At 37.3% G+C, this 18,000-nt stretch overlaps 1 protein-coding gene across 4 annotated transcripts in view; it reads left to right on the top strand.

Annotated features, from left to right (window-relative positions):
• The window catches only part of DMD (dystrophin), a gene marked incomplete at both ends in the record, with an annotated part of 2,101,015 nt that overhangs the window by 1,720,785 nt on the left and 362,230 nt on the right, over positions 1 to 18,000 (top strand). For all 4 annotated transcript variants that reach the window (XM_080719244.1, XM_080719243.1, XM_080719246.1 and 1 more), the window contains one exon: positions 9,360 to 9,506. In XM_080719244.1, the coding sequence (XP_080575370.1) occupies positions 9,360 to 9,506 (147 nt within the window). The remainder of the gene's footprint in view (positions 1 to 9,359; positions 9,507 to 18,000) is intronic.

The following is an 18,000-nucleotide window of genomic DNA, read 5'->3' as shown; positions in this document are numbered from 1 at the left end:
CAGCAGCACCGAATTCAGCGAGGCCAGTAGAGCTACATCTGCGTACTCAAGAACAGTGAGTCAAATTGCGGGCCACATAGGAGAAATCCCAGTACTGTACTCCCTGAGTCTTGACCCAGTGGGGGAGTAGCGGTGGCAGAGATATCACACCATAGGAGAACGTGCAACCTGGCACCCCCCACAGTATAAAGCAGCCTCTATCGACTCTCTGGGTCGGAGACTCTGTGATACAACCCAGTAAAGGAGTAGTGGGGTCTGAGATACTACTGACTCGAGCTCCAGAACACCTTAAGTGAAGTCATAGTGACCCAAGGGAAGAACCCAGAGAAGGCACAAACTTCCGAAATCATGGGAAAGAGGAATAATACTGGAGCAATGAATGTGCACAACCCCACAACATCAGAACCCGATAAAACAGAAAATCAGAGATTTCTAGAAGATCAAATCAGGAAAATAACTGTAGAAATAATAGAGGTGCTTCGAAAAGAACTCAGAGAGAGCCAAAAAGAGATAAAGGATGCAATTAATGAAGTAAAGGCCTCAATTCAAAGCACAAACAACCGATTAGACCACATGGAGAACAGAATCTCGCTCTTAGAAGATGATCATTCCAAAAATGAATGCATAGTTTCTAATCTAGAAAAAAATATCCGACAGCAGGAATCTGATATTGAAGAAATATGGGCCCATCTTAAGAGAGCTAACCTAAGAATAATTGGAATAGAGGAGGGAAAAGAAAGTGAAACCAAAGGGATCAACAATCTCTTCAAGGAAGTAATAGCAGAAAATTTTCCAGACATAGAGCAAGAGGTCAATACACAAGTCCAGGAAACTTATAGAACTCCCTTTAGACAGGATCGGAGAAGAGGATCCCCACGCCACATAATTGTCAAAATGACCAATGTGGAAGCCAAGCAGAGAATCTTAAAGGCAACAAAAACAAAGGGTCAAGTGACATTCAGAGGCAAACCAATTAGAATCACTCCAGACTTCCCAATCCAAGTTATGAGAGCCAGAAGGGCTTGGAGTAACATATTCCAAACTCTGAAAGAAAACAACTTCCAGCCAAAAATTTCCTACCCAGCAAAACTTTCTATCAAATTAGATGGAGAAATAAGAAGCTTCCATGACAAACAGAAACTGAAGGAATTTATGTCTTCAAAACCAGCACTAGAGAAAATACTCAAAGAGATTAACTACAAAGAAGAAATAGGTAACACATTCCAGAACTAGAGAAACAAGATTTTCCATCCAACAGACAACTAAGATTGGTTATCTGTGGAGATTCATTATTTATGTTAGTCTTTTACCTATCTGTAAAGGGTATTGTTTGCCTTTATTGTTGTTAATGTTTAGGATTTCTAGTTGGAATATTAATATACCTTCAGATATAGCATTTGGAAATATTTTATCCCATTCTATTAGTAACTGTTAACTCTGTTTACATTGTCTTTGGATATACAATATTTTTTTATTTTTTAGGGAGTTTGTATACTCCTCTGTTGCCTGTGCCATTGAAATCATAACCAAGAAATCACTGCCAATTTCAATGTTGTGAGGTTTTATAACCCAGATTTTCTCCTAAAAGTTTATAGTCTTAAGATTTATATTTAGGTCTATTATCTATTTTGAGTTAATATTTGTATATGGGAATAGGTAAGGGTCCAATTTTATTCTTTTCCATGTAATTGTTATTTAGTTAAAAGATTAATATTTCCACCACCAAATGTTCGTGGAAAACTTGTCAAAAATAACTTGACAATATAGGGAAGAATTTAGCTCTAGGCTTTTATTTAACTCCAATGGTTTATATATCTGCCTTTAGAATAGTACTACACTGTTTCAATTATTGTAGCTTTATATGGTTTGAAATCAGAAAATATATATCTTCTAGCTTTGTTCTTTTTCAAGATCGTTTTGGGTACCTAGAGTCCATATTCCATATTAGGATAGATTTTTTTCTGAAAAATAAATATATAAATATATGATAGTTTCACCTAAAAAATAGAAAAAAAATATTCTCTGGTAAGAAAGAAAGCAAAAAGAAATATTGAAATGTTATCTTTAAGTCATTAAAAGCTTGGTATCAGACAAATGAAACTGTTATGTGAGATTATCATTTTTAATTTTAGATAAATTGCCATAATACTAGATGTCAACTACTAAGCCAAGCATGGGAGGGAGGGATAGGGAGAGAATGGGGTGGGGATTGGGTGGGGGCTGACTGGGAAAAGTGTGCATGTATGTCTACAAAAGTATGTATCCTACTATGATGTATGAATACAGTGCACCAATAAAAAAAAAATTTCAATTTAAAATAGTACCACATATGTTAATGTTGTATGTAGGCTTTTTTCCTTGTGTGTAGATTAACTGGAGTCCTCTGTAAGGTACATTGATAATACAAAATTTTGATTTCCCATTCTAGTTTCTTTAATATACAAAAAGCCTATCAGAAAACATGAAAATTATTATGAATAAGGACTCCTTCTAAATTTTCAGGGCTCTTTTCCTAATCTTGTGCTGTTTTCTCATCCATACCTACTTTGACAATATTTACTTTCTCTTTGAAGCAAGTTCTCAAAGTGTTTAAGAGGACCGTTTTCCATGGCAGGTGTGTCATCACACACCTGTAACCCCAGTACATGGGAATCTGAGACAGGAAGATTACAGGCCAGCCTCAGCAACTTAGCGAGGCCTTATTTCAAAATAAGAAATTAAATAGGTCTGGGGGTGTGTATCTCAGAATAAAACACCCCTGAGTTAAACCCCAGTATCACACATACACATACACACACATACACATACAAAAAGAGAACTAGTTTTCAAATAAATAACTTTCTCTTTAGATGAATGCTTCTTTGAATTTAGAAATCTCTAATTAAATTATGTAATTGCAGTACTAACTAGAGAAACATTTTTACTTTGAGGCCATTGCAGACTCCAGTGGGTATGTTTCGCAGAATGAAAGAAGACATCTTAAGTGTAGATCACTATAGAGCAATTCATCTATCATTGCTAGATACAAACCAGAGAGAGAGAGAGAGATTAAAAGAAAAGAAGCCACAAGATACTGTTGAGAGAAGAAAAGAACAAATTTTAAAAAAGAAAAAGGAAGGAAAGGGAGAGTTATGAATACGGGAACTTATTTCTTAGCTGCTTTACCCCCAAAATTTGGATGAAGAATTAAAAACTGTGCCTAAGATTTTAAGAGAGAAAGTAAAAATCAAATACTCTAATAAGGGACATTTGAACATGGATGTCATGTAACCTAAGAAAGACTGAAATCTAGATATGACTTAACTGGGGTGAATGCTCAGCTTCATGGGTGAGGGCCTCATAGGGAAAAGGAAATGTTCAGCACAAAGAGCTCACCTGCAGTACTGACAGATCTTGCTGCTATCCGACCATCTCCACAGGGCTTCCTATTTATAATCCTGACTCACATGATATTTATTTGTGGTTAATAGAAATGCATGTTATTATTCAGAAGAGAATAGTTCCATTTTATAATCATTGTCTCTGCCCAGGTTTCTCTGTTGACATTTAAGAAATCTGTTTTCTAACCTTTCTATTACACAAAACAAAATGATTATGGATCATTTCCTTTTAGAGATATGAATTCATATGTATGGATTTAACCACATTTTTCCATGGACTCTTAAGTCTGATTCTTTTAATCCATGTATTTACTCATAAAGAAATGGAATAGTATTTACTATCAACCCTTATGAAACTATCTTGGTTTTAGTGACATTCCATTAACACGATGTTGATTAAAGATGAGTATTTCTGTGATCCTAGTACTTGGGAGGCTGAGACAGGAGGATGGCAGGTTTGAGGCGAGCATATGGAAAATTAAAAATACCCTGCTTCAAAAGTTAAAAAGAAAAGAGCTGGGGATGTAATTCAATGGTAGAAAAATCCTGGATTCACTCCCCAGCCTGTCTGTCTGTCTGTCTCTCTATCTCTTACACACACACACACACACACACACACATAAACACAAAGATGAGTATATCACATGGTTTTTGGCATATTTATGATCAGAATGGTCTCTTTTTTATTTTGTTTTAATATGTATTTCACCTATCATAAAATTCACCCTTTAGCTGGGCGTGGTGGCGCATGCTTGTAATCCCCACACTTGGGAGGCAGAGATAGGAGGATCGCTCAGGTTCGAAGCCAGCTGTGCTGGCTTAAGAGACCCTGTTTCCAAATAAAAATATAAAAATTAGGTCTGAGCCGGGTGTGGTGGCGCACACTTGTAATCCCCGTGCTTGGGAGGCGGAGACAGGAGGATCACGCATGTTCTAAGCCAGCTGTGCTGGCTCAAGAGACCCTGTTTCCATATAAAAATAGGTCTGGGAGTGTAGCCCAGAGGAGGTAGAAGGGTTTCCAGGAACCCCAGGTCCACCAAAAAATAAAAATAAAATAAAATTCACCCTTTAAAAGTATACAATTCAGTGTTTAGTACATTCACAAGATTATGCCACCATCACTATCAGATGTTCATTACCTCCAGTAGAAACCCCATGATTTTAATGTAATGTTTGTAATCACTACTTTTTAAAATCCTAAGTTCAACAGAATGATTGTCACAAAGTCTTTTATCTAAGAACCGTGCAAGAGTCTTATAGTTCTTAAAGTACCACCTTTTAGTGATAAGATATTCAGATTGATTTGAAAGGCTGCCATTCTGATATTGTGCATGCTGGCTTGCATTTGGAGTGGGAGGAATGTGAAGGATACAGATTAGGTCAATGTAAACAGTGGCTCAACCATCACAGTGAACCAGACAGAGAAATAACATCTGCCCAGATCAAGGGATTCAAAACGACACATATAGCCAAGTAAGTGATATTGTCCTTGTGCACAGACATTACATTACACAAACTGTTCTCCTAAGTGAGGGAATTTGTCCCTTAGAAATTGCTCATTGGAAAATTTGGACATCGTGCATCATGTTAAAGATCCATAAATGCCACCTTGATGGAGTAGATATGATACATGATAATATCCTCCCCATATCTGCATAGGGTTCTTCTGTCCAACAGATTGTCATGATGCATGGCATCAGAAATTTCTGCTTTAGTGCTGCAGAGACAGCCCAGAAGCCCCATGGGAGCCTTCTGAAGTCATTGTTACAAAGACTAAAATACCAGGAGAGCAGAAAGACATTCCTAGGTCTTGACAAATACCCGTCTCCCTAAATGAAACTATTTATTACGTGGTTGGTACAAAGTAAGAATGCAATATTTTGTGATAGAGTACATCTTTTTATTGTAAAAAATAAAAATCCATTTCTGGTTGTAAGATGAGCAAAATTTAGAAGCTAAGAGCACTATATTTTTCCTGTTACTTTGCCAATCCAGAACATCTTTGGAGAGGTGTATGATATACTAGTTAAGAATATGCACTCTAGAGGCAGTTAAACCTGCAAATGTACCCCATGTTACTTACTTTTTACCCACAGGATCTTGGCAGTGCTTAATGCCTTCAAGTTTATTTTCTCAGGTGTAAAATAAGAATTCTCCAATTACCAGCCTTGTGGGGTTGTTATGGAGGGATAAAATTAGTCTATCACAACATAAGGCACCCAGGAAGTACTCAATAAATATTAGTTATGTATCCATTAATGAATGTCCACTGTTTTAATACTGCCACTATAGAGTGTCTTAGTTTATGCAGACTGCTATAACAAAAATTCCATAAACTGAATATCTTATAAACAACAGAAATTTATTTGTCATAAATCTGGATGTTAGAAAGTCCAAGATCAAGGCACTGGCAAAGTTTGTCTACTGAGAGCCCAGCCTTTATAAACATCTCTTTCTCTCTACATCCACACATGGTTGAAGGGGTAGGCTAGCTCTCTAATATCTCTTTTATAAGGGTATTGGTCCCCAAAACTCTACCTCTTAATACCATTTCCTTAGGGGTTTAGAAATTCTTTTTCTTTTTGGTGGTGGTACTGGGGATTGAACCCAGGGGCATTCTACCACTGATCTACACCCCCAGCCCTATTTTATTTTATTTATTTGTTGTGGTACTGGGGGTGAAACCCAGAGGCTTTCTACCTCTGGGCTATACTCCCAGACCTATTTTATATTTTATTTGGAAACATGGTCTCACTAAGTTGCTGAGAGCCTCACTAAGTAGCTGAGGCTGGCTTCGAACTTGCGCGATCCTCCTGTCTCAGCCTCCCAAGCGCGGAGCCCGGCCTATTTTTTTTTTTTTTAGTTTTTTTTTTTTAATTTTATTTTATTGGTGCACTGTATTCATACATCATAGTGGGATACAAACTTTTGTAGACATACATGCACACATCGCCCAGTCAGCCCCCACCCGATCCCCACCCCATTCTCTCCCCATCCCTCCCTCCCATGCTTGGCTTAGTGGTTGACATCTAGTATTATAGCAATTTATCCAAAATTAAAAATGATAATCTCACATAACAGTTTCATTTGTCTGATACCAAGCTTTTGATGACTTAAAGATAACATTTCAATAATTCTTTTTGCTTTCTTTCTTACCAGAGAATATTTTTTTCTTTTTTTTAGGTGAAACTATCATATATTTATTTTTCAGAAAAAAATCTATCCTGATATGGAATATGGACTCTAGATACCCAAAACAATCTCGAAGCAAAAACAAAGCTAGAAGATGTATATTTTCTGATTTCAAACCATATAAAGCTACAATAATTGAAACAGTGTAGTACTGTTCTAAAGGCAGATATATAGACTTTTGGAGTTAAATACAAGCCTAGAGCTAACTTCTTCCCTATATTGTCAAGTTATTTTTGACAAGGTTTCCACGAAGATTTGGTGGTGGAAATAATAATCTTTTAACTAAATATTGTTGAAAAATAATAATTATATGGAAAAGAATAAAATTGGACCCTTACCTAATCCCACATACAAGTATTAACTCAAACTAGATAAAAGACCTAAATATAAATCTTAAGACTATAAACTTTTAGGAGAAAATCTGGGTCATAAAACCTCACAACATTGAAATTGGCAGTGATTTCTTGGATATGATTTCAATGGCACAGGCAACAGAAGAATATACAAACTCCCTAAAAAATAAAAGAAAATATTGTATATCCAAAGACAATGTAAACAGAATTAAAAGTTACTAATAGAATTGGATAAAATATTTCCAAATGCTATATCTGAAGGTATATTAATATTCCAACTAGAAATCCTAAAAATTAACAACAATAAAGGCAAACAATACAATTTAGAGATAGGTAAAAGACTAACATAAATAATGAATCTCCACAGATAACCAATCTTAGTTGTCTGTTAGATGGAAACTCTTGTTTCTCTGGTTCTGGTGAGTGTTACCTATTTCTTCTTTGTAGTTAATCTCTTTGAGTATTTTCTCTAGCGCTGGTTTTGAAGACATAAATTCCTTCAGTTTCTGTTTGTCATGGAAGCTTCTTATTTCTCCATCTAATTTGATAGAAAGTTTTGCTGGATAGGAAATTTTTGGCTGGAAGTTGTTTTCTTTCAGAGTTTGGAATATGTTACTCCAAGCCCTTCTGGCTCTCATGACTTGGTTTGGGAAGTCTGGAGTGATTCTAATTGGTTTGCCTCTGAATGTCACTTGGCCCTTTGTTTTTGTTGCCTTTAAGATTCTCTGCTTGGCTTCCACATTGGTCATTTTGACAATTATATGGCGTGGGGATCCTCTTCTCCAATCCTGTCTAAAGGGAGTTCTATAAGTTTCCTGGATCTGTGTATCAACCTCTTGCTCTATATTTGGAAAATTTTCTGCTATTACTTCCTTGAAGAGATTGTTGATCCCTTTGGTATCACTTTCTTTTCCCTCCTCTATTCCAATTATTCTTAGGTTAGCTCTCTTAAGATGGGCCCATATTTCTTCAATGTCAGATTCCTGCTGTTGGATATCTTTTTCTAGATTAGAAACTATGCATTCATTTTTGGATTGCTCATCTTCTAAGAGCGAGATTCTGTTCTCCATGTGGTCTAATCGGTTGTTTGTGCTTTGAATTGAGGCCTTTACTTCATTAATTGCATCCTTTATCTCTTTTTGGCTCTCTCTGAGTTCTTTTCGAAGCACCTCTATTATTTCTACAGTTATTTTCCTGATTTGATCTTCTAGAAATCTCTGATTTTCTGTTTTATCAGGTTCTGATGTTGTGGGGTTGTGCACATTCATTACTTCAGTGTTATTCCTCTTTCCCATGATTTCGGAGGTTTGTGCCTTCTCTGGGTTCTTCCCTTGGGTCACTATGGCTTCACTTAAGGTGCTCTGGATCTCGAGTCTGTATTATCTCAGACCCTACTACTCCTTTACTGGGTTGTATCACAGAGTCTCCGACCCAGGGAGTCGATAGAGGCTGCTTTAGACTGTGGGGGGTGCCAGGTTGCACACTCTCCTATGGTGTGATATCTCTGCCACCACCACTCCCTCACTGGGTCAAGTCCCAGGAGGCACAATACTGGGATTTCTCCTCTGCGGCCTGCAATTTGACTCACTGTTCTTGAGTACGTAGATGTAGCTGTACTGGACTCGGTGAATTCACTGCTGCTGCCGCTGCCGGTGGCAATATGGCGCCTCTGCCACGCCCTCGGCCATGAGGCTGGCGTATTTTTTCTTCTCTGGTTTTGATTTCCACTCTGAATCCCTGCAGCATGTGCTGAGCTCAGCCACTGGGAGCTTTAAATGCTGTCTGCGCCGAAAGATCCCGCCTGGCTGTTCCGCATCAGCTCACCTAGGCTTGCTGTAGCCGTCCGCTGAGTTCGCCGCTGCCGCCGGCAGTATGGCGCTGCTGCCGCGTCCTCGGGCGCGTGTGTCTCCTCTGTGGCCCTGAGCTCTGTTCTCAGTCCGCTTTCTCTCTGGAGCCTGGTGGTTTTTTTGTTTTTCTGGTGATGGTGTTTTCTGGCTATGAAAGGCGCTCTTTTTGTGGTAATGGAGATTGGTTGTTAGCGGGACTCTTAAGCCCCGCTTTTCTCGATCGCCATCTTCCCGGAAGTTCCTATTTTATTTTTTATATTGAAAGAGGGTCTCAACAAGTTGTTGAAGGTCCCACCAAGTTACTGAGGCTGTCCTCGAATTTACAATCCTTCTATCTCCGCCTCCCAAATATTGAGATTACAAGTTTGAACCCCCATGTCCAGATGATAATTTCTTTTTATGACTACTGATTTTTAGGACCTCAACATATGAATTTCAGGGCAACCCACATAGTCAGACCATAGTATAGAGTAAATATCACTGACACTGCATCCCAAACAGTGTAAGATGCCATGTAGTTCTCAGGTGTCACTTTCTTTGCTTTAAATAGTCTTACCTTCCAATTTGCTCTTGGCTATTTCACACAGGCACTTCGGGGAGAAATTGCACCTCTGAAAGAGAATGTAAACCACGTCAATGACCTTGCTCGCCAGCTCACCACATTGGGCATCCAGCTTTCACCATATAACCTAAACATTCTGGAAGACCTGAACACCAGATGGAAGCTCCTGCAGGTAGGCACATTATGAGCATCATTGCTCCTTGTTACAATGAAATAACATAGCTAAAGCTATGGTAAGGAACAATAATTTCTTCCTTTGATTTTCACAATAATATGAATATAAAACATTTTATATTTTTGACAAGTCCCTATGGAAATATTTTAACATGCTAATATTAATTTTGGAAATGACAAAAAGCTGGCCTTTTAGAGGTCTTACAATAACCATGGAAGATGATACTAAATCATGATGAAAGAACTGATTTGTTAGCAGGCAATTCCTTTGTACTATTAAAATATCTTTCCCTTTGAAATCCTAATTTAAACAAAATTCAAAAGTAAGATAAGTTCTAAAATCATTTAAAGAAAGAGCATCCTATCATCAACCTACACATGGAAGATTCTCATAGGTTTGTGTAATAAATTCAGGGAATATAAATATGCTCAAGGTCACACTTACTGTGTGGACCTTGAACGACTTACTTAACCTTTCTGTGCCTCAGCCTTTTGTCTGAAAAAATGGGATAATAAACTTCTCTGCAATATCAGTTATGTATTATTAAGATGAATAAGTCACAATAAATGGAAAAAACTTGGAAGAGAACCTGCTACATAGTAAACACTATAAATCCCAGCTCTTGGTAATGTTACAGTTATTATTATAGTACACAGCTTTTGGAATCTGACTTACTAGCTGAGTGACCTCAAGACTATTTAACCTCTCTTGTTGTCATATTCCCTCATCTCCAACACAGTTATTGTTATATGAATGAAATAATTTATCTTGAATTCTTAGTATAGTATTTGGCTGATAGGAAGCACTCAGAAAATGGCTATAGTGGTAGAGGTGTGTCTTTGTGTTCCCTGTGTGACGAACGCTGTGTTGTTATACCCCCAAACTATAAAACTGGGTTAACCATGGACTTAAGGAATCATTTTCCCTCCTTTTCCAATTTCATAGGTTGCAGATAGTATGCTCCTGAGGCCAGAGAGAAAACTGGGTTTAAAAATATTTGCTGTCAAAGTTTTAATAAGAAAAAATAATAAACCAGATTACTCTCCTATCGACAGTCCATTTAGGGGTGTGATTGAAAGTCCTGTTAAAGAATTGCTGGATCTTTAATAAAAACAAGTTCTAAATTCAAGACCTCTTGAGATCTCATATAATTTAATTCTTGTTGTGATGGATAGTCTTGAAATGTTTGTATGATAGATTGTTATAAGTGGCATTGACTAAAAGCAAGGCAGCATAGTTAAGTGATTATGTGCCGTTCCTTGTCTGCTCTGTAGTGGTTGAATACTATTAAAATCTTATCAGTTCCATCCTTTGCATGTTTTTCATTTTAAGCATAAATAAGAAAAGTAATGAGTGTCCAAAAGAAAACCAATGGCCACGTTCATTCCGTTCAAGTGCTCTTGAATTATATTTTAAATTTCCTTTTCTAGAGCTAAAGTCTCCATTTTCTTTTAGCAGATTTGTGACAGTTACATGTAAATTTACAGATGAGGTCAAAGGATTCTGACTGATGGGAAACCTTTCAAAAAGCAATGCTAAGTGATCCATTCTAGTTGTAATATTTGCTTAGATGTGAAGAATGAGAAAATAGCCATAGCTTAATTTTGATCCATTCCTTGAAGTCAATAAGGAGTTGGCCGTAAGTACAGAAAAGTCCATATGAGCACACAGTATAACATAGTAAAAAGTCATTGGAGTGAATATTAGGGGACTCAACTTTAAAGTTAAGTTCAGCCATTGTTTGACCACATTATCTTGGCAAAGCTAGTTAGCCTCTCTGACCTTCACTTCTCCTCGTTTTTAAAAAGAGACAATCTATGTCATTTAAGGTCACATTTGGTTCAATTCTGTGATTCCAGATCTGGATATTTGGGGGATAAACATATATAAAAATTTAGTTTAGAACCAATGAAGATAGCTGTAGCTCGTCATTATCATTTTTTCTTCTATAACTCTTCATTTTAAACCCTTTTTTCCAAACCCCTACACGTGAAATATTCTCACATTAAATATGCATTCTACACCCAAGCTACACCACCCAACCCTATTATATTTTTTATTTGGAAATAGATTCTCACTAAGTTGCCAAGGACTTCACAAAATTGCAGAGGCTGACCCCTAATCTGCAATCTTCCTGTCTCAGCCACCCAAGTACTGGTATTACAGGCATGAGTTACCACACCTGACTGGTATTTGCTCTTATTGTAACAAATTTCACATTTCTAATTTATGAACATGACTTTAAAGATATGCTAAAAAGTGTTTTTATAGAAAACTTATAAATTCAAGGTTTTGGTATGCACATAACTGAGTCAAGTTGATCCCATTCTTCTCTTTGACCCTAATTCCAACCACTTTGCTATATTTTAAGTATCAGTCCTTGTTCAGAAAGGGAGCAAAGCAAAAAAAAAAAAAAAGGTTTACATCAAATGACTTTATTCCCATTACTGGAAGAACAACTCACACAACGTCCTGCTGAGAACATTTTACACTTAAAAGAATGTATGTAACAAGTGTTATCCAGCTTTGGTGGTGGGAAGTTTGAGCCTACCACCATTGTGACATCATATATATGTAAAAAAAATTGCAAAGGACTTAGTCACTTAAATTCTGTGTTAGTTGGCTGTCAAAAAACAAGTAAAAAATTTTTTTAAAGAGTATGAGTTCATATTTGCCTGCAGAAACAATTTAAAATTAAAAAAAGAGAGAATTGAAGTAGTAAGATGGCAGATACAAATGTGTGAAAAGAAAAACAGGCCAGGCATGGTGGTAATGCATGCTTGTAATTCTAGCTACTTGGGACATGGAGACAGGAGGATCAAAGAGAAGGTTCAAGGCTAGCCTGGGCAAGCTAGGAAAACACTGTATCAAAATAAAAAATAAAATGGCTGAGCATGTAGTTCAGTGGTAGAGTAGCCTTGTGCTCAATCTCCATTACCACAAAAAAAGAAACAAAATGGTCTTAAACTTAGGCAAAATAGTGTAGAAATAGAGTCATATTCTGTCAAGATTTGTCTTGTCTTGATACAAGAATCTCCTGAGTTCAGTTTCATGATAGATAATTTTGATTTTAAAAAGAAAGCCATGGCCGAGCGTGGTGGCACACACTTGTAATCCCCGCGCTTAGGAGGCTGAGACAGGAGGACAGCACAGGTTCGAAGCCAGCCTCACAACTTAGTGAGGCTCTCAGCAATTTAGTAAGACCCTGTTTCCAAATAAAATATAAAATGGGTCTAGGAGTATAGCCCAGAGATAGAAAGCTTCTGGGTTCCACTCCCAGTACCACCAAAAAAAAAGAAAAGAAAAGAAAAGAAAAAGTAAAAGAAAGTAAGCCATGCCAATATTTTAGCTATATAAAAGCAGTGAAAATTGCAGAAACGGATGTATTAGTTAACTTTTTCATCACTATGATCAAGGTACCCAACAAGAATGACTTAAAGGAGAAAAGGCTTTTGACTCATAGTTTCAGACATTTAGTCCAGTTGGCCAACTCTAAAGCAGAACCATCATGGTGGAAGGGCACTCAGAAGCTGCCCAGGGAAACCAGAAGCAGAGGGACAGTGAAAGAAAAGAGGGGGCCAGGAACAGATGTATTCCCCAAGGCCACATTCCCAATGACCAACCTCCTCCAGGAACACCCTCCCTGCCAACAGTTACCATCTAGTAAATCTATTTAGATTAATAATCCATCAGTGGATTGATTCAGTAATGAGGTTCGGATTCCATTATTTGACCTCTGAACGTTGTTCCATTTCCAACATTTGAGTTTTTATGGTGGACAGTCCATATCTAAAGATGTGCCCATCATAGTGGTAGAGTAAGATCCAGTTACAAATTACCTGAACATAGAACGAGTATACAGAGTTTATGTATTTATTTATTTACTTAATTATTTATTTTTATACTAGGGATTGAACACAGGGGTATTCTACTTCTGAGCCATACTCCCAACCCTTTTTAGAATTTTGTTTTATTTTTTTGCCACTTTATTTTATTTTTTATTTTATTTTTTTAATGGTGCACTGTATTCATACATCATAGTGGGATACAAACTTTTGTAGACATACATGCACACATCGCCCAGTCAGCCCCCACTCGATCCCCACCCCATTCTCTCCCCATCCCTCCCTCCCATGCTTGGCTTAGTGGTTGACATCTAGTATTATAGCAATTTATCCAAAATTAAAAGTGATAATTTCATATAACAGTTACATTTGTCTGATACCAAGCTTTTGATGACTTAAAGATAACATTTCAATATTTCTTTTTACTTTCTTTCTTACCAGAGAATATTTTTTCTATTTTTTAGGTGAAACTATCATATATTTATATATTTATTTTTCAGAAAAAAACATCTATCCTAATATGGAATATGGACTCTAGATACCCAAAATGATCTTGAAAAAGAACAAAGCTAGAAGATATATATTTTCTGATTTCAAAGCATATAAAGCTACAATAATTGAAACAGTGTAGTACTATTCTAAAGGCAGATATATAAACCATTGGAGTTAAATAAAAGCCTAGAGCTAAATTCTTCCCTATATTGTCAAGTTATTTTTGACAAGGTTTCCACGAACATTTGGTGGTGGAAATAATAATCTTTTAATTAAATATTGTTGAAACATAATAATTACATGGAAAAGAATAAAATTGGACCCTTACCTATTCCCATATACAAATATTAACAAAAAATAGATAAAAGACTTAAATATAAATCTTAAGACTATAAACTTTTAGGAGAAAATCTGGGTCATAAAACCTCACAACACTGAAATTGGCAGTGATTTCTTGGATATGATTTCAATGGCACAGGCAACAGAAAAGTATACAAACTCCATAAAAAATAAAAAAAATATTGTATATCCAAAGACAATGTAAACAGAGTTAACAGTTACTAATAGAATGGGATAAAATATTTCCAAATGCTATATCTATAGGTATATTAATATTCTAACTAGAAATCCTAAAAATTAACAACAATAAAGGCAAACAATACCATTTAGAGATAGGTAAAAGACTAACATAAATAACGAATCTCCACAGATAACCAATCTTAGTTGTCTGTTGGATGGAAAATCTTGTTTCTCTGGTTCTGGTGTGTGTTACCTATTTCTTTTTTGTAGTTAATCTCTTTGAGTATTTTCTCTAGTGCTGGTTTTGAAGACATAAATTCCTTCAGTTTCTGTTTGTCATGGAAGCTTCTTATTTCTCCATGTAATTTGATAGAAAGTTTTGCTGGGTAGGAAATTTTTGGCTGGAAGTTGTTTTCTTTCAGAGTTTGGAATATGTTACTCCAAGCCCTTCTGGCTCTCATAACTTGGTTTGGGAAGTCTGGAGTGATTCTAATTGGTTTGCCTCTGAATGTCACTTGGCCCTTTGTTTTTGTTGCCTTTAAGATTCTCTGCTTGACTTCCACATTGGTCATTTTGACAGTTATGTGGCATGGGGATCCTCTTCTCCGATCCTGTCTAAAGGGAGTTCTATAAGTTTCCTGGACCTGTGTATCGACCTCTTGCTCTATGTCTGGAAAAATTTCTGCTATTACTTCCTTGAAGAGATTGTTGATCCCTTTGGTTTCACTTTCTTTTCCCTCCTCTATTCCAATTATTCTTAGGTTAGCTCTCTTAAAATGGGCCCATATTTCTTCAATATCAGATTCCTGCTGTCAGATATTTTTTCCTAGATTAGAAACTATGCGTTCATTTTTGGAATGATCATCTTCTAAGAGCGAGATTCTGTTCTCCATGTGGTCTAATCGGTTGTTTGTGCTTTGAATTGAGGCCTTTACTTCATTAATTGCATCCTTTATCTCTTTTTGGCTCTCTCTGAGTTCTTTTCGAAGCACCTCTATTATTTCTACAGTTATTTTCCTGATTTGATCTTCTAGAAATCTCTGATTTTCTGTTTTAACGGGTTCTGATGTTGTGGGGTTGTGGGCATTCATTGCTCCAGTATTATTCCTCTTTCCCATGATTTCGGAAGTTTGTGCCTTCTCTGGGTTCTTCCCTTGGGTCACTATGACTTCACTTAAGGTGTTCTGGATCTCGAGTCAGTAGTATCTCAGACCCCACTACTCCTTTACTGGGTTGTATCACAGAGTCTCTGACCCAGAGAGTCGATAGAGGCTGCTTTAGACTGTGGGGGGTGCCAGGTTGCACGTTCTCCTATGGTGTGATATCTCTGCCACTGTCACTCCCCCACTGGGTCAAGTTCCAGGGAGTACAGTACTGGGATTTCTCCTCTGTGGCCCGCAATTTGACTCACTGTTCTTGAGTACGCAGATGTAGCTGTACTAGACTCGGTGAATTCGCTGCTGCTGCCACCGGTGGCAATATGGTGCTGCTGCTACGCCCTCGGCCGTGAGGCTGGCGTATTTCTTCTTGGTTTTGAGTTCCACTCTGAATCCCTGCAGCGTGTGCTGAGCTCAGCCACTGGGAGCTTTAGATGCTCCCTGCGCCGAGAAGTCCCGCCTGGCTGTTCCGCAGTGGCTCACCTCAGCTTGCTGTAGCCATTCGGTGAACTCGCCGCTGCCGCTGGCAGTAAAGTGCTGCTGCCGCGTCCTCGGGCGTGAGGCCGGTGTATCTCCTCTGTGGCTCTGAGCTCTGTTCTCAGTCTGCTTTCTCTCTGGAGCCTGGTGATTTTTTTGTTTCTCTGGTAATGGTGTTTTCTGGCTATGAAAGGCTCTGGTTTTGTGGTAATGGAGATTGGTTGTTAGCGGGGCTCTTAAGCCCCGCTTTTCTCGGTCGCCATCTTCCCGGAAGTCTCCAGAATTTTGTTTTAGAACAAGGTCTCACTAAGTTGCTGAAGCTGGTCTTGAACCTGCAATCCTCCTGTTTCAGCCTCCCAAGTCCTGGGCTTATAGGCCTGTGTCACTACACCAAGCCAGAGGGTTCCAAATTTATTGTGAACCACAAATAAAAATATAAGAGACATTGATTTGCCTGTTTGAAATTTTTGTAGAAATAAAATCTGTGTTCTCCTTCAGAGTGCCCATTGATATAGATGTCACTACTTGGCCATTTGACAATGTATTTCTAATGTTGGAAACCATCATTTCTTATAGTTAAAATTTCTCAGATACTCTCTCATTTAATTCTTACAAGATTATTAGTATAATTTCATTTAATGATTATTCACTTTTGCAAGTAAAGAAACATACTTAAAAGCATTGAGTGACACAATCACAGTCACATGGTCTTTAAGTGTTAACCAAGATTGAAATCAAGTTCTCCAAACTGCCCTTTTTATTTCCTCTGTTTAAAGTCCTATTAAGTTTCGGGCTTAACGTCATGATTTAAAGCTATTTTAGGCAACACAGGTGTGAAATACTTCACTTTTTTCACACTTCTACTCTTTTTTAAAGGATTCTCAGGTATATTAACTTTGAAAGCTTCCTTTAACGAATCAATGGATTAATGAGCCCCATTCATTGTACCCTTAAAAAATCACCCTTGTAATTTCAAATATAAAATTTTAAAGCATTATATTCCTCATTGCCTTTAGAACTCAGCAACTATACTAAAATCAAGGAAAAGTGATTTTAATGAATGAGCTGTTAAAGCAAAAGCAACGCTAATATTTGATTAGGTAGAAATGAGTATCCAAACCAAATGGGAAGAAAGTGAAAATGAGAAAGTCTTTATAATTTTGAAGCAGTGCACAGCCATCAAGTGGTATGATCATGTTTTTCATTCACCTGCACAAGGAAATGGTCTGCCATTTCTCTGCACTTATGAGTAAAGCCCACAGATAGCAACAGAAGCTACAGCTATACTTTGAACATAAGGAGTGCATGCTTTATTGACTTTAGGGAACTTATGGGATGTGAACACTTGAAAAAATGAATAATATGAAGGCATTTCTAGGTATGAAATTCCTTTTAAATATGTTAAAGAATAGGATCATGAATTATGTATGCTTTTTAAAGGTTTCCTAGGATTCTTCCAAAGTCATGCAGATATCATTTTGCTCCATCTGTCCAGCCCTGTGGCAACTTTCTGTTGCAGGGATCTAGACCCTCATATTCTGTTCACTCTATTTCTTCTTTCATTCAACAGAACTGATTGTACCAAGCGATCATGCCTTTTGGCCCAAGGACATACTGACCAAGGCTCTCTTTACTGCTTATGCCATCCTAAGAAAAGCTTTCTAGATGGATTTTCTCTTTTATTTTCATAATGGCCCACCTTCTCTCCCTTTTGTCCATGTTATAAACTACACACACACACACACACACACACACACACACACACACACTGTCAGAACATTGATAATGTAAAAGCAGTACCTTTTCAGATCTCTGGTATACAATTTCTTCAATAATTTTGGGATGGGCATTTGGTCTATATAGTGGCAAGCTTTATGAGAGGAAAGAGGGAATCATAGTTCCCTAGCCAATAGGATGATTTCTATGGCTTCATTTTTAAAAGAAAGTAACCGAAATTATCTAATTCGAAAAGTTCAGGAACTCCGACTCGGAAGCTTATGT

The sequence above is a fragment of the Muscardinus avellanarius genome (genome assembly GCF_963383645.1).
Source record: "Muscardinus avellanarius genome assembly, chromosome: X".
NCBI classification, from domain to species: Eukaryota; Metazoa; Chordata; class Mammalia; order Rodentia; family Gliridae; genus Muscardinus; species Muscardinus avellanarius.
Note: the sequence above shows the minus strand (reverse complement) of the source record. Positions and strands in the feature narration are given on the sequence as shown.